General features: G+C 52.0%; 11 protein-coding genes across 11 annotated transcripts; 8 read left to right on the forward strand and 3 right to left on the reverse strand.

Moving 5' to 3' along the window:
- Positions 1-521: 521 nt before the first annotated feature.
- Positions 522-3022, forward strand: COCVIDRAFT_87447 (carbohydrate-binding module family 18; the record flags this gene model as incomplete). The annotated part of the gene is made up of 2 exons (XM_014705640.1): positions 522-670; positions 727-3022. The coding sequence occupies 2 exons, from the start codon at positions 522-524 to the stop codon at positions 3020-3022; spliced, it is 2445 nt and encodes an 814-aa protein (XP_014561126.1).
- A 712-nt stretch (positions 3023-3734) lies between these two features.
- Positions 3735-5494, reverse strand: COCVIDRAFT_12197 (hypothetical protein; the record flags this gene model as incomplete). Its single annotated transcript, XM_014705575.1, has 3 exons — positions 3735-4532; positions 4586-5431; positions 5480-5494. 3 exons carry the CDS (start codon positions 5492-5494, stop codon positions 3735-3737), a joined length of 1659 nt encoding a protein of 552 aa, XP_014561061.1.
- Positions 5495-5860: 366 nt separating this feature from the next.
- Positions 5861-7364, forward strand: COCVIDRAFT_33821 (hypothetical protein; the record flags this gene model as incomplete). Its single annotated transcript, XM_014705641.1, has 3 exons — positions 5861-5879; positions 6172-6395; positions 6453-7364. The coding sequence occupies 3 exons, from the start codon at positions 5861-5863 to the stop codon at positions 7362-7364; spliced, it is 1155 nt and encodes a 384-aa protein (XP_014561127.1).
- Positions 7365-7522: 158 nt separating this feature from the next.
- On the reverse strand, positions 7523-9718 carry COCVIDRAFT_87173 (hypothetical protein; the record flags this gene model as incomplete). Its single annotated transcript, XM_014705642.1, has 3 exons — positions 7523-9332; positions 9409-9541; positions 9634-9718. 3 exons carry the CDS (start codon positions 9716-9718, stop codon positions 7523-7525), a joined length of 2028 nt encoding a protein of 675 aa, XP_014561128.1.
- A 1216-nt stretch (positions 9719-10934) lies between these two features.
- On the forward strand, positions 10935-11144 carry COCVIDRAFT_87372 (hypothetical protein; the record flags this gene model as incomplete). The annotated part of the gene is made up of 1 exon (XM_014705643.1): positions 10935-11144. A coding segment is annotated over one exon (210 nt), but the record flags the coding sequence as incomplete, so codon positions are not given.
- Positions 11145-11466: 322 nt separating this feature from the next.
- Positions 11467-13552, forward strand: COCVIDRAFT_12200 (hypothetical protein; the record flags this gene model as incomplete). Its single annotated transcript, XM_014705576.1, has 3 exons — positions 11467-11962; positions 12026-12405; positions 12455-13552. The coding sequence occupies 3 exons, from the start codon at positions 11467-11469 to the stop codon at positions 13550-13552; spliced, it is 1974 nt and encodes a 657-aa protein (XP_014561062.1).
- A 310-nt stretch (positions 13553-13862) lies between these two features.
- COCVIDRAFT_33824 (hypothetical protein) lies at positions 13863-15193 on the reverse strand (the record flags this gene model as incomplete). The annotated part of the gene is made up of 3 exons (XM_014705644.1): positions 13863-14792; positions 14893-15123; positions 15176-15193. The coding sequence occupies 3 exons, from the start codon at positions 15191-15193 to the stop codon at positions 13863-13865; spliced, it is 1179 nt and encodes a 392-aa protein (XP_014561130.1).
- Positions 15194-16799: 1606 nt separating this feature from the next.
- COCVIDRAFT_33825 (hypothetical protein) lies at positions 16800-17983 on the forward strand (the record flags this gene model as incomplete). Its single annotated transcript, XM_014705645.1, has 8 exons — positions 16800-16987; positions 17034-17117; positions 17165-17200; positions 17247-17475; positions 17528-17561; positions 17615-17672; positions 17718-17894; positions 17941-17983. The coding sequence occupies 8 exons, from the start codon at positions 16800-16802 to the stop codon at positions 17981-17983; spliced, it is 849 nt and encodes a 282-aa protein (XP_014561131.1).
- A 699-nt stretch (positions 17984-18682) lies between these two features.
- Positions 18683-18838, forward strand: COCVIDRAFT_33826 (hypothetical protein; the record flags this gene model as incomplete). Its single annotated transcript, XM_014705646.1, has 1 exon — positions 18683-18838. The coding sequence occupies one exon, from the start codon at positions 18683-18685 to the stop codon at positions 18836-18838; it is 156 nt and encodes a 51-aa protein (XP_014561132.1).
- Positions 18839-19418: 580 nt separating this feature from the next.
- Positions 19419-19727, forward strand: COCVIDRAFT_87424 (hypothetical protein; the record flags this gene model as incomplete). The annotated part of the gene is made up of 1 exon (XM_014705647.1): positions 19419-19727. A coding segment is annotated over one exon (309 nt), but the record flags the coding sequence as incomplete, so codon positions are not given.
- Positions 19728-19999: 272 nt separating this feature from the next.
- Positions 20000-20856, forward strand: COCVIDRAFT_87319 (hypothetical protein; the record flags this gene model as incomplete). The annotated part of the gene is made up of 2 exons (XM_014705648.1): positions 20000-20221; positions 20272-20856. The coding sequence occupies 2 exons, from the start codon at positions 20000-20002 to the stop codon at positions 20854-20856; spliced, it is 807 nt and encodes a 268-aa protein (XP_014561134.1).
- Between the last annotated feature and the right edge of the window lie 1460 nt (positions 20857-22316).

Consider the following 22316-nt stretch of genomic DNA (forward strand, 5'->3'; position numbering starts at 1 on the left):
CCCGTTTCCTCCACAGCTACTTGAGCCCACGCTTGCCCGCCTACAATCCTCTCCACCTCGTCCTTCGTTTGTCAACCACATTCGTTCCCCCCAGGACAGCTGTCACTCGTTTCCAGCGTCCTACCCGTGTATCCTACCAGTCCCGGTACCATATCCCCGTAATAATTGTTATTAATTCTTCTGGACTGCTTCGATGTAAGTGCTTTCTTTTCTCTCCTTCCCCCCATTACACGAAACACGTTGGTTGCCTGTCCTCCCCGGATTCACGGCACATGCACATGTTTGGTATCATCGGGCATTTGTGTGTTGCCTTCTAAACAAGTCATGTGTCTTGAAGATTGCATGTCTTCTGATCACATACACACATGACCACTGCACTGTCCATCCCGAACCACTGCAGCACGGCCCCTCATGCACTGCCTGCGACTCAATGTTTTCTGCATTGGCCATCTGTCTCCATGGCCACCTAATTATCTGATGATGCATTGGCTTACACGCGCTCTTCTAGCCTAGTCACAACCATGAGGTCTTCGGTTTACGGCCTTGGCCTGCTCGTTGGCGCGGCCTCGGCCAACATCAACTTCTTCTGGGTCCAACCCACCTGCAACTACACTGACCCGGCCGCCTTCCCTAAGTGTTTGACTGGCCAGCACTGCCTACAGAACAACACGTGAGTTTGTCCATACATTCACTCATTCCATCGACTTCCCATCTAACGACATGCAGTTGTATTCCAGATGATGCCAGTCCCTACTCCAAGGTTGCATCCCGCTCTACTTTGCTTTTCGCCCCTGAAAAGAGGCAAAACAACAAGTACTCCCAGGATGGCAAGTGCGGTCCTCAAAACGGCAACTTGCTCTGCGACCCCAACAGCACAGTCTACACAGGCACCTGCTGCTCCGAGTACGGCTGGTGTGGCAACACCGCAGCCCACTGCTCAACGGGCTGCCAATCTGGTTGCGACAACGCCCCCAAGGCCTCTACTGCTGCCACCCCTGCCAACTCTGCCGTCAGGGACGATGGCCGCTGTGGAAAGGACTTTGGCGGCGCTACCTGCGATGCCAAGGGCGCTTACGGTGGCTGCTGCTCTGAGTACGGATACTGCGGTAGCACCGACGGTCACTGCCTCAAGGCCAATGGCTGCCAGAACGGTTGCAAGGACGGCACTGCTCAAAACGATCCTAAGCCTACTGCCGCCACCGCTACCCGCCCTCCCTCGACCACCACTTCTGGCGAGCCTGTAATGGGAAAGCCAACCACCCCCAGCAACCCCAATGGAATCCCCACTACTGATGGAAGCTGCGGTGCCAAGTTCGGCAACACTGTTTGCGGAAGCTGGGCCCAGGGCAGCTGCTGCAGCATGTACGGCTACTGTGGTAACACAACCTCTCACTGTGGTGAAGGTTGCCAGAGCGGTCCTTGCAACCAGGCTCCTACTGTCCCCGCCCCTGGTGCCAGCCCGGCGCCTGTTGCTGCTAAGCCCGGAAGCATCGCCCTCAAGGGCCGATCCGGTGTTCCCGCTATGCACGCTGGTCTCATGCCCAACGGTCGTGTTGTCTTCCTTGACAAGGTCGAGAACTACACTGAGCTCAAGCTTCCCAACGGCCAGTACGCCTACTCCTCCGAGTGGGACCCCGTCACCGGCGAGTTGGTTCCCCTTGCCTACAAGACCAATGCCTTCTGCTCTGGTGGTATCTTCCTTGCTGACGGTCGCTTCGTCTCCCTCGGTGGAAACGCTCCTCTTGACTTCATTGACCCTACTGTTGGCGATGGTTTCAAGGGTATCCGTTACCTCGAGCGCTCCTCCACTGATGCTTCCAAGAACGGAAAGGCCTGGGTCGAGCCTGGTCAGCTTCTCGACACTCCCCGCTGGTACGCCTCCGTCCAGATCATGCCCGATGACTCCATCTTCGTCGCATCTGGCTCCAAGAACGGTCTCGACCCCAGCAAGCCCGAGAACAACAACCCTACCTACGAGATCCTCAACGCCGACGGTACTCCTCGTGGCAAGAGCTACAACATGGAGATTCTCAGCAAGAACCAGCCCTACTACATGTACCCCTTCATGCACTTGTTGAAGGACGGCAACGTTTTCGTCGCCGTCTCCAAGTCTGCTGAGATCTTCAAGGTCGAGACTGGCACCGTTGTCCGCATGATGCCCGACCTCCCCGGTACCTACCGCACCTACCCCAACACTGGTGGATCCGTCATGCTTCCTCTGTCCAGCGCCAACAACTGGAACGCTGATATCATCATCTGCGGTGGTGGTCCTTACCAAGACATTACTGCTCCTGGTGACGCTTCCTGCGGTCGCATCAGGCCTCTTGATGCCGACCCACAGTGGGAGATGGACTCTATGCCCGAGGGCCGTGGTATGGTTGAAGGTACTCTTCTTCCCGACGGTACCGTCGTCTGGGTCAACGGTGCTCAGGAGGGTGCTCAAGGTTTCGGTGTTGCTCGCGATCCCGCTCTTGAGGTCCTTCTCTACGACCCCAACCAGCCCAAGGGCAAGCGCTTCACCACCGGTCCCAAGTCCACCATTGCTCGTCTCTACCACAGTGTTGCCCTTCTCCTCCTTGACGGTACTTTGCTCATCTCCGGCTCCAACCCCGTTGAGCAGCCCATCCTCACGCCTGACGCTAAGAACCCTTACGTCACCGAGTTCCGCAACGAGATCTACACTCCTCCTTACCTCCAGGGCAACCCTACCCGTCCTTCCAACGTCCAGATCTCCAGCAAGCAGCTCAAGGTCAACACGACCTTCAACATCAAGTTCACTGCTCCCGCCAACGCCAAGCAAGTCAAGGTCACCCTCTACTACGGTGGATTCGTTACCCACTCTCTCCACATGGGTCACCGCATGGCCTTCCTCGACAACACCGGCTTCAAGGCTGGCGCCACTGCCCAGAGCATCACCGTCACCATGCCTCCTAACAAGGCCGTTGCTCCTGCTGGTCCTTATGTCATCTACGTCCTTGTCGATGGTGTCCCTGCCATGGGTCAGTTCGTCCAGGTCTCATAAGTTGATGATGACTGAATTGAGGGTGTGGTGTGTGTTGTTCTTTACTCCTTCTTGTAAATGGAGAGGAAAGAGGGTGGACAAAAAGAGATGGAAATCTATGAGCAAAATGTCGTATTGCACCTGGTCTTGGATGCTTTGAGGATTATCCTGTATGCACCCCTCACCTCGTTTTTTATTCTTCTCTCTTCTTTTGCACGCCCGAGGAGATGTGATCGTTTTGGGGAGTGCGCAGATTAGAATTATTATAGAGACATGATTGTTCGCTCCAACATAAGCATGACAATGACAATGACAATGATGTCGAAGATTGAAGAAACAAATGAAGAAATTTGATAAACATACTTGAACCGTTGGTGTGCTTTGATTTTTAAACCGTGTTGATGATTGAGAGTGGTGATTATGCAACATACAAGTCGATATCTCCTTACCCCTTTGCCGTTCATTCAATCCCTCTTACATCCTTCTTAACCCAAACATCTCAAACATGAACATCATTGTATAAACAAGACATTACATTTTCCCCTCGAGAAACAACAAGAGGAGACGAAGAGAAAAAAAAAGGTCCCATTTTGAATCCATTTCTCACAAATGCAATCAAGCCATGTATGAATAATCCCATCCATGCCCAAAACACCTCCCTCTCCCTAGTATCACCCCCGCATTTTCTCAAGACAAGAGAGAAAAAAAACGATAACAAATGGTGTATACCACTTCACTCCTCGTTCACCACCTGAATCGGCATAACACGCCCGGAATCCACAATAATCTGCAGGTCCAGCTTCTTATCCAAATCCCCATATTCGAGCCTCTTCCACGTCACAATGCGCGCTTGATTCGTATCGATTTCAAACACGCGGAGACGGCGGTGGAAATGGTTGTAGCCGCCATATCCGCCAAATCCACTACCGCCGGCATAGCACATCCAGATTTGAGGTTCGCCGGTGGTAGGGTCCTTGGCGAGGGAGCAGTAGTCGTTTACGTGGTCGTGGCCGCACGACACGGATTTGATGTTGAATTCGACGAGGGCGTCTTTAAAGTGTGTATTGAAGGCGGGGGCGGTGATGGGTTCGGTCCAGTTACCCACACGATCATTATCGCGGTCGCCGTATTCAGGAAGGGGGATGTGGATAAAGGCCATGTCGAGGTGCTTGTGCGTGTAGTGGCGGTGCGCTTCCTTGAGGCCTTCGGCCGTGGTTTTGAACCATTCGATTTGGTTGGGCTTGATCCAGTCGTAGCCTCGGTAGTGCGTTTCGTCGGGCGAGTACGAGTGCGTGTCGAGGAACCAGAGGGTTAGGGCCGAGTGCTTGCTGCTGTGCGCTTGAATCTCGACAAAGTAGTTGCCGACGCCATCAATCGTGTTGGTGCCTGGTTCGCTGACGGAATAGGGTAGAGAGTCGTAGAGATCCATTTGTGCGTGGCGCGAGAGGGTGCCTTCATCGTCGTGGTTACCGAAGATGGCGGCGTAGGGTATCTTGCGCTCAGCAAGGGGATCCACAATCTTGAACATGGCCTGCAGTAGTGTCAGTATTGTACATGATGAGTATAGCAGGGAGATTATCTCACGCTTTGAACATCTGGGGCTGTGTCTCCGTTGATCTGGTCGCCAGACAAGACAACCATGTCGGGCTTCTCGTCGTCGAGCACCCGCTCGACAAACTCGATTGTTCTAGGATCAGCATCGCAGTGTCCGCCATTTGCGCCTTTGGGCTCTTCATCTCTGCACTTGCCGAGACCAGTGCTGAGATGCAAGTCGGATATCTGCATAATCTTGAATTTGCCATCCTTTCTAATCTTTGGTATCGGCTTCTCAAGCTTGACGGCTCGACCGCGCCGTATGGTGAGGCGCGGCTCTGCGCTGTCCTTGGGGCTGTCCAAGTGCAGCGGACCATTCTTGACCAAGGCCCAACCAGGTCGAGGCTCTACGGCATCGTCGCCAAACAAGATGTCGACGGCTGTTACAGCCTTTTTGGAGTCGCTGGCATGGCGCTTGAGCGATCTCTTGATCCAGACTCCTGCCGGTCTCGACTCCCATTTTTCAGATGCTTGCGCCTTTTCGCCAATGGAAGGGTCGAGTTTGCCTGTGCGAACATCGATTATGACCTTGTCGTCGGCGCCTAGCTCCTCTTCCCTCTTCCGCTTGACGTGTACATATGCCCTGCCAACCCAACCCTTGTTAAGGTAGAGGTCCTTTTCTATGCGGTGCCATATCTTTTGGTCGAGCATACACTTGGACAGTGGGTTGATTGTCGAGCATGTCTGCACGGTAATATCGGTGATGACGAGGCCATCGTGGTGGAGAGGCAGGTGGCTGTGGACGGACTGGGGGAGGACTCGGTAGCGGTTGTCGAGGAAGAAGACTGTAAGGGAAAGGAGAATGGTGAGGATGACGAGCTGGATGCCCGTGCGGACCTGTGGTGGTGAGCAGACAGCCAAGTGGTGGGGTGTTGAAGTACCTACTATTCGGCGCGTCATGGTGGAGGCCGTCGAGGGTGCGAGTGAAGGGTCATGAAGCCAGAGATGTGTCTATGAGAGGGTTGCTTGGCAGCAGGTGGGACTCATATCCATGGTACAGCGCCTTTATTCGGATATGTTGAAGCACAAATATAGAAGGAGGGGCGCATGCGCAGGCGAACAAGTTGAGAGAGGCGATGTGTTGGTGGGTGAGAGTGGGATGCGGGCAACGGTGCTTGGCTCCAGGCTGCTGGGATGCACTCTCGGGATGATCGATGACATGACAGGGGCCAGCAAGACTGGCGATTCCAGAAACCTGCACTGGATACGCACACGAATAACTTTTGGTAGAACATTCCCAGCAGAACAAGCATCTCAGACCAAAATATGCATGTACTACATTTCTGTATGATGCACCAAAGCTAAGCAAGCATCTTCCTAGTCACACGTGCTGGGGCGCCACTGAATACATGTCTCGCTTGGTAGTAGTGGTATTGCGGAGAAGACCTCACCTCCGCGCCGCATCTGCGCCTTTCTTTTTGCACAAAGCCATGCGACGTTCCCCCCTCCACCTCCTGCAACGTCTTCCCTTGAAAACGCCTGCTCGCCACTTTACAAGCGGCTCTGGCTTGCGTCGCACATTCAAAGGCAAGACCTCCGGCCACTCGGACCCGACGCCGCTCACAATTGCGCAGAAGGCGACCTGGTGCTTTTGCGCGAGAAGAAGGATACCCACGATGGTCGTCTTGTCAAGCTGCAAGCCTCTAAGTCTACAGGCACGCATTTGGGCGTCGTCCAGCATGCCGACATAATTGGCAGACAGCCGCGCCAAATAATCCAATCCAGCAAAGGCGCCTCATACCGCATCCATGATCCTACACTGGCCGAATATGTCAGGCTTACACCCCGTCTTGTCACTCCGGTGTGTGCCCCTCACTCTAAGAGTCCCAATCTGTTTCTCCAATGCCAATGCGCCTAGATCTACCCCTCCGATGCAAACCTCATCGTCTCCCTGTTCGACATCAACGTAGACAGGCCCTCTACTGGCCTGAACACCGATCCGCCGCTTGAAATACTCGAAGCTGGTACCGGCCATGGAGCCTTGACCCTCCATCTTTCGCGAGCCATACATGCCGCAAATCCCCCAATTCCGAGAGCGCCCGCTCATAGTGGCAGCGAAGACGGTCCAGAAGACGCCGTCTATCTCGGCGAGTCTGTGAGTGATCTCCAGCACTCGTATCTAGAGTCGTGGAAACAAAGTCGGCGCGCCATTCTACACACGCTTGATGTATCGCCCAAGTATTCTGCGCACGCAAAGAAGATTGTCGAAGGCTTTCGTCACGGCATGTATGCGGCAAATGTCGACTTTCACGTTGGAGACGTATCCGAATGGATCTCCAAGCAGAGAACGACGAGAAAAACTCAGCAGCCCTTCCTGAGCCACGTCTTTCTCGACCTTCCTAATCCAACTCACCATCTTCCCAACGTAGCTCCTGTCTTGCACGTCAACGGTCTACTCGCCGTTTTCAACCCCAGCATAACCCAGATTGCCGAGTGTGTCGAAGCAATCCGCGAGCAAAAGCTGCCATATCTACTCGAACAAGTCGTTGAACTTGGTGCAGGGACGATTCGCGAATGGGATGTCCGCGCCGTAAAGCCAAGAGCAACCTTGCAAAAGTCAAGTGCAGAGCAGACTTCAGCCCCATCACGCAATAGAAGTCAAGACTCGGAAACCGAGCAAGCCGCCAGAGATGGCGAGCTCGAAGCAGCTCTAAACAAGGAGAAGGAGGAGGAAGAAAAATGGGCCATGGTATGTCGTCCCAAAGCCGGCCAGCAAGTCATCGGAGGCGGCTTCCTCGGCCTATGGCGCCGCATGGAACAATCTAGTTAAAAAGATCAATAATACAGCCAACCGACAGGCTAGTGTATATGATTAAAACATTTCCAATCTCTCAAAAAAAAAAAGATTATTACAAAAAAAGCCACTATACATAAACCAAGATCTCTCTCTATCCCAAAGAAAAAGAAAGAAAGGAGGGAAGGAAGGTTTCAAAAATGCTCCGTTTGCCAAAACCCCATATTCGTCGGTGCCCCTTGCCCCAAAAACGTCTCATCAAACCCAAACCCATACGACCCAATCAAGTCATACATGTTGTACTCATTCACCGGATCAGCACTGACCTCATGGCTCTGCGTAGCCGCCTTGACGGGATCGAAAATCTGCGACGTAGCCGGCGACGGCGCCGTGAAATTATGCGATGTATTCGCCGACGGCGTGCCCGCCGCTACATCAATTCTTTTCAGTAGATCGTTGATACCCTGCACGATATGCCGAGTGATGTGTTTCTTATTCAGAGTATCTGCTACTTTTGCTAAAAAGGAGGCGGAGCGACGGGACAGCGAGAGGACCTGGTTGATGTTGAAATTTAGACCGAGACCCAGGGGTTCGGTGGCCCATTCGGGGGACTGGGCTTGGGCGACGCCGCCCCAGGTTTTTGCGATTTTGAGGAGGAAGGTGGCGCTGAAGGCGAGCATGGTGTGGGTGAAGATGGGGACGGCGGTCATGGCGCGGCGGAGGTCTGGTTCTTCGAAGATGAGGGTTAGGGTGCTTGTGGCGGCGGTGATGGCGATATTGGCGGCTTCGCGGCGGTCGTAGGAGAGGGACTCGGATGTTGTGGCGTTGGGAGGGGGGAGGGCTCGGAGGGCGAGGGAGTTTAGTTGGAAGCGGGCGAAGTGGTAGTATAGGACTACTCCTTTTGAGGGGTATGAGCCTATTGCGGGGCTATCTGCGGATTTTGCTTGCCATGCTAGGCGCCACTGCTCAATGGCAAAGTTGAAGAGGCGGAGTTGCTGGAAGTCGGGCTCGGTAAGTGGTTGCTCTGGGTCGCTGCCATAGACAACGTAGGCTTCGGTCAGGATCTTGAAGAGCGTAACTTGAGCTCCGAGTCGAATATCGCCAGGCGTGGTCTTGGGGCTGTCAAGGAACCGTTCAATATTCTTGACTGCAACGTCGTCGTGCACCATTGACGGGCGTCCATACGCGATACTGAATTGGTGGTCACACACGTACAGTGTAAGCCACAGCCTGACGTTATCCCGCTGATCCTCGTGGCCCCGCATCAACTTCTGGTAAGACATATGCAAATTCATTTCTACCGCATTCCTAATTGCAATTCCGGCGAGTTTCCAGCTTAGGTTGGGGACGTAGAATGCAGCAAGCGCCAAGGCACGTATGTCGTCGAGATTCTGGGGCCGCGCGAGCGTAGCACTGTAGACTAGCGATACAAAGATGCCGTAGCACTTTTGCAGCGCCTCATCCTGTCCCGGCGTGTGCAGTGCTGATATCGTCAGGACAGCTGCTGTTAGCAGCGTCGAGTGGCGCCGCACTGCACTTAGTGAGTTGTATGGAAACAGCACGCCAGCCCATAGATACAACCGCATATCTTGCATGTATCGCTGGAACAGCTCTTCAGCTTCCCGCAGGGATACGACGCCTTGAGCTATAAAGTCCTCGTCTACAGAGTTTGAGTTGGGCTTCCACCGTGCGCTGCTCCGAAGGTTCCGGATTCGCGTCAGGTCGTACAAACTTCTCATGGGCGCCGTCACCAAGCCAGACTCTTCGCCGGAATCGCGTTCAACAGAGTTGTCGCGCGTCATATCCATCAGAGGAGGAACCAACAGCGTAGTGTGGCCACTCTCCGATATGACATTAGTCGGCGTCACAGTCACAGTCTGTCCTGATGGCGGCTGAGGCGATTCTTCTGGCGGGCTATCCAGGCCTGGGAGTTTATTGTGCGCGAGCAGACGCTGCACCGCTGTGCGCATGCGTGCCATTTCAGCGGATGCTTTTGCTTTCCAACTGCGAAACAACTGATTAGTCTTCCCATTCTCTTCAAATGCTCTTTATGCAGAGGCTATCTTCTGGGTGTATTTACGCAACATCTTCGTCAAGAATGCGCTGGTTCATGTTGTACGGCACGCATTCGGTGCCGCTTCTCAGACACTTTGCGCATTTTGTCTCATTGTCTACTGGCTCGCATTTGATCTTGTGTCTCTTGCACTCTGCACCTGTTATTCATTGTAAGTAAAGAATAAAGTTAGGGGCAGCCGACTTGACGTGTATGTATGTGTGGGTCGTCGGGGGGCTCCTTTCGACTCACAAGCTCTAATCCTCGGCGTGCGTGGAGCTGGCCGACGCCCATCCTCATGGTCCGCATCGTCGCTTGGACGCTTCAGTGGAGACATTTCCATGCCATCGGGTCCCCTCGCTCGTAAAATATCTTCGGAAACCGTTTGCGGACTTATGTCTCGATGCGGCATGCAAATCACACAAAAAAAGGGTGCTTTACGGCGTCATGTTTGCGCCTCGTGACTTGGCTGGAATTTGGTAGCGGGAGGTGTGGATGTCACCGGGGCGGAAGCTGGCCCCACACCACCAGCCATCGTTACGCTTTGCCTGTCTGGGCGAAACTGGGGGGTTGTCGTAACGAAAGTCAGCAACAATCCGGGGAGGCTGATATCTGTTTTTTGTTTTTTCAGAAAACTTTGTCGTCCCATTATTACTACCGGTATTCATTGTCGATACGAGTTGGAAGGACGACAAAAATGCTGCATATATGCAAGATCGTGCTGTAAATCTACGTACTACTCGTGTATCTGGCGTTTCACGCGGCTTCCTTAGCAATATAGTAGGCATTACTAAGTACAACTCTTGGCCTTAATTTACAACCCGATGGCATTTGCCGTGTTTCTCCTGAATCCACACAGCCAGTCATTATATTTAGAACAATGTTGGTTCGGGCCTCTTCGATTCCGGTCCCGGCTTCATATCTAGTAACTCACATTCCAATTCTACTGTTGTAGTTTTCTCGATGTCGTTTTGTGAACTTGAGATGGTACAATCTACGTACGACGAGTTGAAGAGAAAGCCGGTAAAGAAATGTACATGCGTCCATCCGGGCGACTAAGAATTGGTCTTTGGCCATCAACTGGACGACGATGAGATCTTCTGTATCTAACGTGACGATAGACACTATATTGGAATGTGGACTCTTGCACGACTACGGTCTGAGCTGGGCCTCAGAAGTGAAGGATAAGTGGCTACGATGGTAATGAATGCTGATCTCTGTACAACGTAATTATTTTGTAAAACGCTAAGCTGCTCTTATAATGCAGTTCTAATGCTCTGACCTCTACTACAGGCTGAAATCAATTGTTGCCCTGCTTCGCTAGCCCCACACACCTTCCTTTGAACGGTACGATATCTACACATACAGTTGAGAATGGCTATCTGCAGTTGTCGCCACTGGAATCACTACAATAAAAAAAATAAAGGGCCTTGATGAAGTTCTCTGAACAGTTCTAAAGTTACTCCAGCTGTCTCCACGTTGATGTGGACAACGACCAGGGAATCTATGTTCAGAACCGCGCCACAGTACTGCAGTTTCTCACGCCATGTGCCTTTCAACATGTGGTGTGCCAAGCTGCCAATATTCTTAAGCGGGTAGTCTCTTATTGGAAGGTCGCATTGGACAATCAGAGAATCCGTCAGCGCTTGCATCAATGCATGCACACTGCTCCTCGGGTCTGCTCTTCCTACAGCGACGACTGTCTTGATTGGATAGCAACCACCGCCAGTTGTGGCGAACCAATTCCATCTTGGAAGAACTGAAGGTTGGGATCGACGTGTGTATGCTGTCTAATTAAGCTATGCTATCTTCCGACTTACTACCGCTTTCTTCCCGTGGTCCCTGTGCAAGGCTGCATCTCTTGCTCCGCCGTTTTGCCTTCGTTCGGCAATGTTCTAGTCAACTGAAGGACTTGCCGAATTCTAGAGTATGCGTGCATGTTTCACGGGTTTACCTGCAATGGAAATCCTTTGAGCGCATGGTATCTGGCCGGTTGAAAGAAACAGATAAAAAAGTCAAGTACTATTTGTTCTCTTAACCATCTCAACCACCATCATATCGTATTCAGATCTCGATCATTTCGCCATGGCACCACCACACTGGGTAGCCACGTGCATCCTCTTGGCTTTCTCACCAGTGGTTATCCTGTCTCAACCTTCCCCATCCCTTGATCTCGAACCAGCAGCCACCTCCGTTCATGCCACTGCACCTGCAGGCGCGGCGCTGCAGGAGGCTGAAACTCTTCAGCTTACCGATGCAGTGATCGATCGGCTTGCCTCCGACAAAGCTACTGCCAAATACGCTGAGTACTTTGCATTCGACAACAGCGGTATTGCCAACCCTGCACACGTGCGACGGGCTGCTTCTGCAGCTTGCAGGACTTTTCCTGGAGACGCAACATGGCCTAAGAAACCCATCTGGGATGTCTTCAATGCTCTTCTCGGCGGAGCATTGATTCCGACCAAGCCAGTTGCAGCATCGTGCTACGATTCTATATGGGGGAAGAAAGACCCCGCACGGTGTGCAGATGTTTCAACAAACTGGACCAACGCATACTTTCATACAGATGACCCAACATCCAGTAAGGCCAAAATCACTCAAACTGAATTTTCAATTTCCCGCTGACTTGATCCGCAATCCATAGACATGTGGCCTATCTACCAAGGCAGAACTTGCATACCAAAGAATGATACCAATGATAAATCCTGCACTTTAGGCGGCTTTCCAGAATACTCAGTGAAGGTAACAAACGTGGCACAAATCCAACTTGCTGTCAACTTTGCTCGAGTCGCCAACCTTCGTCTCATTATCAAGAATACTGGGCATTGCTTTTTGGGAAAGTCGACTGGTGCTGGTGCTCTCAGCTTATGGATGCACAATATGAATAAGATTGACTTCATTCAAGACTACGAGGGACCTGGCTATTCAGGACCCGCATTTAAGCTCTCTGCTGGTGTCCTCGTCAGACATGTGTATGAGGCTGCAGAAAAACATGGCGTGACGGTACTAGGGGCTGTATCTTGGGTACGTGGTTGCAATGACGATTCTAGAATTGCGTACTAACTGTTTTCAGAGTGTCGGTTATGCTGGCGGTATGATCACAGGAGGAGGACAAAACCCGTTAGCCGGCATCTACGGCATGGCAGCTGATCACGTCGTGGCTTTCCAAGTCGTCACTGCCGATGGACGTTTTATTACCGTATCAGAAGAATCAAACCCGGATCTTTTCTGGGCACTAAGAGGTGGTGGCGGCGGTACATTCGCCATTGTAACGTCAGTCATTATTCGGGCACACCCTAAATTGAACGTGGTCGGTTCGAGCTTCTACCTTGACGCTTCAAACAACAGTCTTGAAGCATTCTGGGATGGCATCGAGAAATACTACGAGTTTTTCCTGGACTGGGCCGAGACAGGCCTCTATTCCTTCTTCATCATGGGCAACACTCCAGCTCCATTCCTCAGCGCACGATACATCTTCGCCCCGAACCACACTTTGGAATCATACAACAAAGTCGTCAAGCCTTTCTTCGACTACCTAGACGCCAAGAACATCACCCTCACCCAGCCCCACGTCGCCAAATCACACAGCTCATTCTACTCAGCCTACCAAGCCACATGGGGAGTAAACCCCTTCCCCATCGGACGAGACGACTCCATGGCAGGCAGCCGAATCATCCCCAAGCGCAACTTCCAAGAGAAATTCAACCAGACGTTTGCACTCATCAAGGAGCACGTATCTGCCGGCAAGCATCTCCTCGGATACCACAAGGCCCCAAAAAAGTACGCAAATACCAACAACGCAGTGCACCCGGCGTGGCGCGAATGCGGCATGTTCATGGTTACTTCGACCAACAAGTCTCTGGATCACTCTACGCCAGAAGCTCTCGCCATCGCTAGCAAAGATCTCCAGGAGAATATCCTGCAGCCTTGGCGCGATATCTCACCTGTTTCTGAGGGCGGCGGTACGTACTTGAATGAGGCGCATGTTGATGAGGAGGACTGGCAGGAATCGTTCTATGGTGGGTACTACCCTAGACTCAGCGAGATGAAGCAAAAGTGGGATCCGAATGATGTGTTTTATGCTACTACTGCTGTGGGAAGTGAGAGGTGGAAGGTCGAGGATGGGGAGCAGGGCGTGCAGACTCAGAATGGGAGACTGTGTAGGGTTTGATGGTACGTAGTGACGTTTGGCATGAATAATGCAATGACTTTTTGGTTGTTGGAGTTCATTTCAAGTCCCAACCTTGATTTAATCGCTACGTTCATGAGTCTCCTTTTATGTTTAATTTTTAAAGCATAAACTCTCTTCCCAAGTTTAGGCTATTCGTGACTGCATGACCACCAAGCATCCTTATCATCAAACTCTCAGCAAGCTGGGATGAGCTACAATCAGATATAGCTCAAAGTATTCACCAAAACCTTGCATACCAACCACCTACCTCGACCCACTTTCCTCAACGACCAGCGCATCACCAACCTCCTCAGCCCCTTGCCACCAACAAGCCCCTCTCATACAACCCGGTGACAATACTAACATTCCTCCTCGCATCCCTCGCAAAAGTCGAACTACTACAAAACTCCCCTCCATCATTCTTATACAACGTCTTGACACCCTCCTCCTCACTCCACTCGGCCGCCCAACTCGACGTCGTACACTCACACGCCTTCCTCTGCTCCTCTGCACCCTGCTCATCGCACTTGGCCCTCGCCTTACTCACAACCATGAGGCCTAGCGCAAACGGGTGCCCCGCCATCAGCAACTTGCCTGCAGAATCGACAGCAATGTTGTCGACCATGAAGGGGAGCCGGATCTGCTTTAGCAGCTTCAACTCTACGTTTTCTTCATCGAATGTGTAGAGGTAGATTGCAGGTTTGGAAGTCGACGCCACCGCCACGGTGGTTGAGTTGAGCATAGTAATACCATTTGCAAATGCTACGTGCGCTAGCTTTTTGCTTTGCGGGGGGTCGTGGGTATCAACGTAGACGATACTGCCGCCGGGAGCGGCAGAAAAAGTCTCGATTTTGGAGAGGAGGGGGGATGTTAGTGCGCCGATGTAGTGGTCGTTTGTCATGAGCAGCTTGCCGTCTCCGAGGCTGTGGATCGAGTTTGGGGTGTGGAGCAGGGGGTGCGTGAGCGTCTTGATGTACGTTGCAGAGGCATTTTTCGGGGAGATTTGGAAGAGGTCGAGGGTGTTGCCTGAGTGCCGGGAGTGGTTGATTACGTAGAGGGTGGAGGTTTGGGCGTCGAATTCGATGCCTAAGGGGTGGAAGTCTGAGGGGTAGGGGTAGGAGACGAGGGTGAGGGGTTTGAGAGCTGCGGAATCGGGAAGGTTGGGCGTGGAGTAGTCGTAGAGCCAGATGTGTGCGTCGTCTTGGTCGCTGCTCTTTGTGCGAGGCGGCGCAAATGTGCCCTGCGTAACTTTCAAATCAACTACTTATTCGAAATCGGTCATTCGAATGTTCTGGCCAGCCTCCCTCCCTTGAGAGATTGCCCGCTGGGGTTATTCTTACCATGACGGTATTCCATTGGTCCCTTCCTGGGTTGCAACTCACGAAAGCAACACCCATACCCTCCTCAATCAAGACATCTTCGCAATTTCGCATCCGCTGGGCAAACTTTACTTGGTGCTCTTTGAACAGATTAAGGTTCTCGAATTTCCCCGGTCGGTTGGCGAACATGCCCGAGAAGGTGACACCGCGGTCGTAGAGATAAGGCCCTATCACTGCGAGCGCGACGAGGTACTGCGTGATCGGTTAGTAGCTGTGTCCATCTATCGGCAACAGGAAGCCGTACAAGTGATTTGGTCGCCATAGCTAAAGTCGTATACTACAAGCCGTGTTGAAATTGCGGTGATGGCTGGGTTGATTGCGGTGCAAAAGAGCCGAACTTGATTAAGATTATTTTGTGCTGACACGCCTAGGTAATAACACTTCTGTAGGCCCAAGAGGGTAACATGTGTTGCGTAACGTCATCGCATGCACCGTCAGCAATTAGAAAGTCCGTCGAACACGTTCGTGCTTCAACTTTTCTCCGCTGCAACACAAAGGCTGGATTGGTATAAGGTTCGGCGCAAAAATGGCTCCGTACTTCCCCTTCTAGACGTGTAGGGCCGGTCGATCCGCATCGAACGAGTCCATGTTGAAATGGCGCGCGTCTACGTGTATTTCCGAATTGGGAGTAGCGCTTGATTACACGCATCACCCCAAGATCTGAACTCCCTTTCTTTTTGTGGAAACGACTTATTACAATTTGCGTTACAACGCTTGATGCCATGGTTACAATGAAGGGTGGTTCTGCAAAGTAATCTTTAGTGCTGTGATGTTGGGCTTTTAAGACAGGGTTACTATAACACTATTTGGAACTGTGCTTTGCTTGTTGACCCACATTGATCTTACCTTTTTGTAGTAAACATTTTGTTTGCAAATTCACTCACTATCACGGTTGCTGATTATTTTGCTGATATTCATTCGCGTGGTTCGCAGATCCTGTAATACCGCAGACAGTGCACGTACGGTGTAATCTCCCAGCAACAGCCGAGGAAATGATCCCGCAGCCCCGCAATACTTGGCTCCCACGCTATGTGGAGAGAGGCATTTTAGATACTCATCAACTGCAAACTGTATATGATCTCATAATCGGGCTACTAATCTATGACATGTTGAGATCCGGCATCGGGGTGACATGTACCAGAAGTTTGGAATTCGGGATCATTGCGCTGCTTGAAGGATCTGCTTCATGTTTATTGCAAACATCCCACCTACCAGGTTGAACAACGTGCGGATGAAGTTTAGATTTTGCTTTTTCTTGTAACCGGGCAATATCGGGGATGCCTGCAGTACATGGCAAAAGGAATTTGACAACTGCTAACGGATGATTGACGGAAAACATTATCCACACCTTATTGATAGTGATTACAAGTGCTGGGGTTATACCGTGTGTATCATCAAAACGATACAAGAATGCTATATCGTAAGTAGAAAAAAAGATTTGACTCTGAGAAAGATTGAACGTGGTGATTGCGTCTTGAAATGCTCTTCCTAGAGCTCTGTGATAGTCATGTAATTGATAGTCAAGACCAGACTCAACAAAGCAAGGGGTTTTCTCTAGGAATAGCAGCCCAAAGGACGGAATAGGGGCATCATACTAACATATTGTGTATACGTAGGTTGACTAATAAGAGGCGAGCGGCGCAAAGCCAGCAGAGCTGACCCTGCGGGATCCGGGTGTAGTGGCACCAATGAACCGGGAAATAGCGCGCATTGCTAACAACCCCTCACCGGACCCCCCAACCCCGGTAGCGTTAAAGAGGCGGCGACTTGTGCGTTTGTAATGGAGTTGTTGACCTCAAATTGCAACCTTCTTGTAGCGAGGATTCCCTTGTCGAACTATTCTACCAAGCCGTGCACGTTGATAAGACATGGGTGTTGAACACCGGGTCGCTATTGTTACAGGGGGTAACAGTGGCATGGGGATGGGGATATCCCGGGGACTTGTAGAGAAGGGATGGAAGGTAGCCATTGCGGATATTCAAGAGAACAGGGAACTTGCTGAAGAACTGGGTGGTGCTGCCAGTTTCCACAAGTGCAATGTGGCAGACTATGATAGGTGTGCACATTTGCAGGTTGACCGACACGAATGCTGACTGAAGAAGTCAGGCCGAGATGTTCCAGCAGGTGTGGGATCGCTATGGGAGAATAGATGCGTTGTGCGCCAATGCCGGCATCGTTGACAAGAGGCATGTTCTGCTGGAGACGTGCTTCAATCAATGCTGAAATAGTGTAGCTCAATCTTCATTTTCGAGCACCGCGGATCCGACAAGTAAGACCTCATTGTGATATCCACTCTTTTTCACTAACTGTGAGAGAATCCCACCGAAACCAGATCTGGTATGCACCGATGTAGACTACAAAGGCGTTGTGTACGGTACACAGTTAGCAATCCACTTCTTCCGCAAGAACAAAGTAGCCGGCGGTAAAATCATCGCTACGGCCAGTGTTGCTGGGATTGTTCCCCATGAATCTTTTCCAGAGTATGATGGAGCCAAAGCCGCTGTTGTCAACTTTGTACGGGCAACGGCACGCATACTGAAAGCCGTGGGTTTCACGAGCAGACCAGGGTCATGGAGTTTGTACTGACAAATGGTAGAAAGAGAACATCCAGATCAATGCAGTATGCCCTGGTGAGTATAGCCCAAACATCCTCTGGTCCGAGCAAAAGAGCTGAAAGTGTCAGGCATTGTGCAAACGGCCATTTTACCGCAGGGGTTGGTTGATGCCGTATCGGCAGAATGGTGGGTATATGTACTGTATCAGAATGATTGATTGACGGGTCGCAGTTTAACACCTGTATCCATTGTTGTGAGCGGGTTTGAGAAGTTCCTCGAGGACGACACCTTGTATGGCAGGGTATTGGAGTGTTCAGCAGACAAGCACTTTTTCCTCGAACCACCCACGCTTGCCAATGGACACGTGTCTAGAAAAGCCGTCACTGTGTGGGAGCCAGCATTCAAGATGTAAGTGCTGTATTGAAATCCATTGCCTGGCTGACATGTGATTCAGGTATCATGGGGAGAATTCTGGATTGTCTGATGCGATTCCTTGAAAGAGGGGTGCAAATAGGCTTTAATGAGCATACGCGTTCCAGTACGAGAGAACCAAGATGGCGCACAGATCATTACACGGATGAGGAATTTAAGGCTGGAATGTTGCAAGTGAGGGGCATAGTCAGATTCCAGACGATCGGTCGATTTACGATGACAGTGCGGGTAGGTAGCGAGGTGGGCGAAGACGTTGTAAGCTCGCCACGCTTCGGTTCAGATGCCTTGTCGAATGTTAATTACTTTTCAACGTGGTTCGGGTCGGCCGGGAATGACTGTGTCAATTTTGCTGTTGTTGTGGAGAGCCGAAGAGTGAGCACTATGAGTTCAACAAGGATGGCGGCCTGAAAGCCCTTGACGGATTCGAGAGAGAAGGAAGCGATGGCAGGTTTGATGCAGAAAACCTTGCCGGATCAGGGAACTGACGGTGGGTGGAAAAGTCTGCAGCGGGTGCATGCTGATAGAAACGGAGGATGACAGACTAGGTGCACGCTGCAGCCTTAGCAGCCAGGCCAGGACGAGATGGAATTACGGGTAAGCGTGCTGACCACCAGGCCTCCTGTGGCTGTCTACATGACGAGTTGGAGAGAGTAATGGTGGGCTAGTCTGGTAGCTCAGCTTGATTTTGCAGAGTGGTGGTGGACAGCTGAAGCGAGTATACGGTGTGGGCTTGGGAGGTAGTGGTAGAGATAGGTCGAGCGGACATGACGGCATGGAGCAGAAAGGGGCGTGTGTGCGGAGTGGCTTATTGGCTTGGCGATATGGTGTATATAGAGTGTTGGATGACAGGACAGGACAATGGCGAGATCTCTGCTTGGACGGCCGATGGCGAGGCTAGCGCTAAAGCATGCTGTCAATAATAGCGATGGTAATAAGTCGACGTGTTAAGGATGGCATGGAAGTAGGATCGAGGGCAGAGTTGGTGCAAGTCTCTTTCCAGCAGCTTCTGCGATATTGTACTATGGGCCGGGGGCGAGAGGCTAAGAGTCTGACTGCAACAGCCGTCGTCCATCAGTGGTTGGGGAGTCAAGTTATGCGCAAGTGGTGGACCAAATACTAAGTTCTATTGCCATGCAAGGGTGAAGGGGCTTGGCGGGCCGTATTGGGTCTCGGCCACGCAAGAATGAGGGCGTCCCGTTTTTCTGGCCAGAACACCGTCCGGGCTGGTTACTGGATATTGCAATGCACTGACCGATGGATTCCCGGCCTATCATAGCCGGCTGCCAGCAGTCAAATCCAAAGGTCCCGCAGGGCAGCGGGACAGATGCGTGGCGCAAGTTAGCAGGTCCGCCATGGGGGCGTGGCGTGCAATAATTCCCACTTGCCATGGCAATCATCATAAGGGCTGGCTGCTCCCGTGCCTGACCGTCTTCTGGATGCTGCAAGACTGTTTTATTAACGGCTGTTTGGACAACGATCGACACCTACGACCCAGTCGCACCAACTGCTTGTCAATCTTTGCTTTTTTCCTCCATCGCCGTTGACAACCCCTGGCGACCCGCTAAAAAAGCGTCCGACACTTGGGCTGCTGCTGCAGGTACCCGGAGCGAAACATCGAAACCAAAGGACAGACATACTTGCGCAGGCCGTCAGCCGCGTGCGTGTGCGAGTCGTCTGGCCGGCATTATCCAAACAAGAGACGGCCATGGGCTGCATGAAGTTGCTGCAATTCCCTGGATATTAAATATCGGATCGCCCGCCCATCTATTAAAATGGATTCCCAATCTGCTCGTACTCCCGAATCACTAGCGATCCCGTCGCACCATTCCCCCCTGCAAACCCTCCACAAGAAACCCGAGAACCGCTGGCGCTGTGTGCCCATATATCAGCGCCTGGCACCAAGGCTCGGCTCTGCCCGCGCGCTGCTCCTGCTGCTCGTTGCATTTCTATCCTGTAGTTCCCTGGCTGCTCCCGCACTCGCAACCAGAGCCCATGGTGATCGATCAGTGCTGTTCGTGGAAGACGACCTTGGATCGGCGCTGCACCCTCATCTTACCCACCACTCAAAGGCGCCGCGATTGATGCCTCCTCTACAGGGCCACCACGATGCCATCCGCTCATCCCCGCCATCCAAACGAGCCCTCGGCACCGATCCCAATGCCTCCAGTGGCGATTTCTCCGTTCCCGCGGCCTTTGATTCTGCCCTATCCAACAACTTTACCAATGCCTGTGCAAAGTTTCTAAACAACATGCGCCAAAACGAGGATTTCAAAAACTGCCATCCGTTCTCGTTGCTACTACAGGTAATTGAGTCTGTGCTTCTGTGTTTGAGCGAGAATCTGACCGCCTGCAGACATCCAGCAGTTTCTTCGATGCCTCCAAATCCACCCTTCGCATTACTCAGACCCTCGACGCGACTTGCGGGGCCAACGCGTCTCAATGCAAGCCCATCATGGACAAATATGCCACGGAAATCCTTCTGGCCGACGCATGCAAAGCAGACTACGATAGTGACAATCCCATGGTGATACAGGCTTACAATGGCCTGGTTGCTTACTTGCCGTCATACCAGGCAAGTTGCCTGCACGGCAAAGACGGGAACTACTGCTTTGCAAGTGCCGTCACCAACACGACATCTCCTGGCGACGCGTACCCATACTACCTGCCAGTTGGACAGGAGCTTCCAGCTGGATCACGGCCAACGTGCAATTCATGCCTCAAGTCAGCAATGGGTGTGTTCGCATCTTACAGCAACAATGCCTCGCAGCCCCTTGCAAAAACGTATGCTTCGGCCGCACACCAAATCTCAATAGGGTGTGGCACTAATTTCCTCGATGTCACGGCTGCTCCCATCAAAAGCGCCGCACCTACAACAAGCGTATCACTTACGCCTACGATCACACTCGTCCTAATGTTTTTACTTTACTTTTTCCAGTGATGGACCGATACCCTACACATCTTTTTCTTGTACATGTACTGTTTTTTTGTTTTTACAAACCGGTCGGCTTTTTTTTTGAGAGCGATCAGTCATTAGCGATGGCGCATGGGAGCGTTTGTATTTTACACCATCAGACGTCTACCGAATTGGATGCGGATCCTGTGTAGCGTTTGGACGCAGAGCATTGGACTTTGTATGCAGTAGAAAAGGGGTGGGAGATCTATACTTAGGCATGTTCATATATGGACGACCTAGCATAACGGCTCTTCCTAATCGGAACAGCGGCTTTATGGTGACACGACGGAGCAATGGAAACCCATTGATACTATACTTGAAATCAGCCCTACAATGTTTCGTGAACTCATGTCCATGCCGTCCGTTTCTCCATCTATTGGACTAGACTTGGTCGTCCAGAGTATGAAGGGCTGTCGTATTAAGCTAGCAGGGCCTACGCGCAGCCACTCAATCTATCCGCTGTGGTCGAGCACATGCAAGGCTCGCCCGGCCCATAATTTGTAAGACACATCATCGTCATCATCATCGCCGTCGTCTTACTTGCTCGTGGTCAAAGCACGCGCTTCTACTTGGACGGGTTTTCGGGCGAACAACGGCGACAGTGTGGGCCCGGGAGCCACAGGTAGTACGTCAGGCATGCCTGCGCAGTGATGGGGCAAAGCCAGTGTCAGGCACAGTTTCTCAATCGACCCCGAGGCTGCTCTTTGGGAGGACTGAAACGCGTCGTGTACACATCACGTGCACAGCCAGACCCGGGGTGTCAGGATCTGGCAGGAGGAAAGCCCCTTAGGCTGTTAGACGTTGCCAATGCGCCGCATCGTCCCCGGCAGCCATGTGTCGCCCTCCGTGCTGCTGACGGTTCAACGACAATGCGCCTGCTGCATCCATGTCGACCGTTATGAATGAGGCGCATCAAGTGCGCCCAACAACGAGGCACGCAAATTGCCGTTTGCTCGCGGTTGCAATGCTCAATGTGCCGCCGCTGATCGTCCTTCTTCCCAGTATCGATACCGCCCCGCGTCCCGGTGGGGCCCGCGACCATCCTGTCATCTCAAACGCTTCTATGCGGACATGGATGATCCGCGCAGTTCCACATCCTCAGCTGTGACAGGCCACTCTTTGCCTGGTCGTCATGTCAAACGCTTCATGTATTCCGACGTCTGACCACTCAGCACGCAGACGGGGCCCCTGTCCTTTTCTACGCCTGAGACGCCCATCTTCGACGCGAGAGTTTACTATGCGCGTCCCCATCTCCTCTCACCTTCCTTCATTTTACTACCAGTCATAGTCCAAAAGGCATAATTAATCGGGCTGGCACCGGTTTGCTCGTCTTCATTGTTGCATAGTCGTTCTCTTCATTCATTGCCCCCCACGCTCTCTACCAGCTTGTGTTCGCTTTCTACATACAAACCCGTCTATCCAGACACTTCCATTCATTCGACCTT

The sequence above is a fragment of the Bipolaris victoriae genome (assembly GCF_000527765.1).
Source record: "Bipolaris victoriae FI3 unplaced genomic scaffold scaffold_7, whole genome shotgun sequence".
NCBI lineage: Eukaryota > Fungi > Ascomycota > Dothideomycetes > Pleosporales > Pleosporaceae > Bipolaris > Bipolaris victoriae.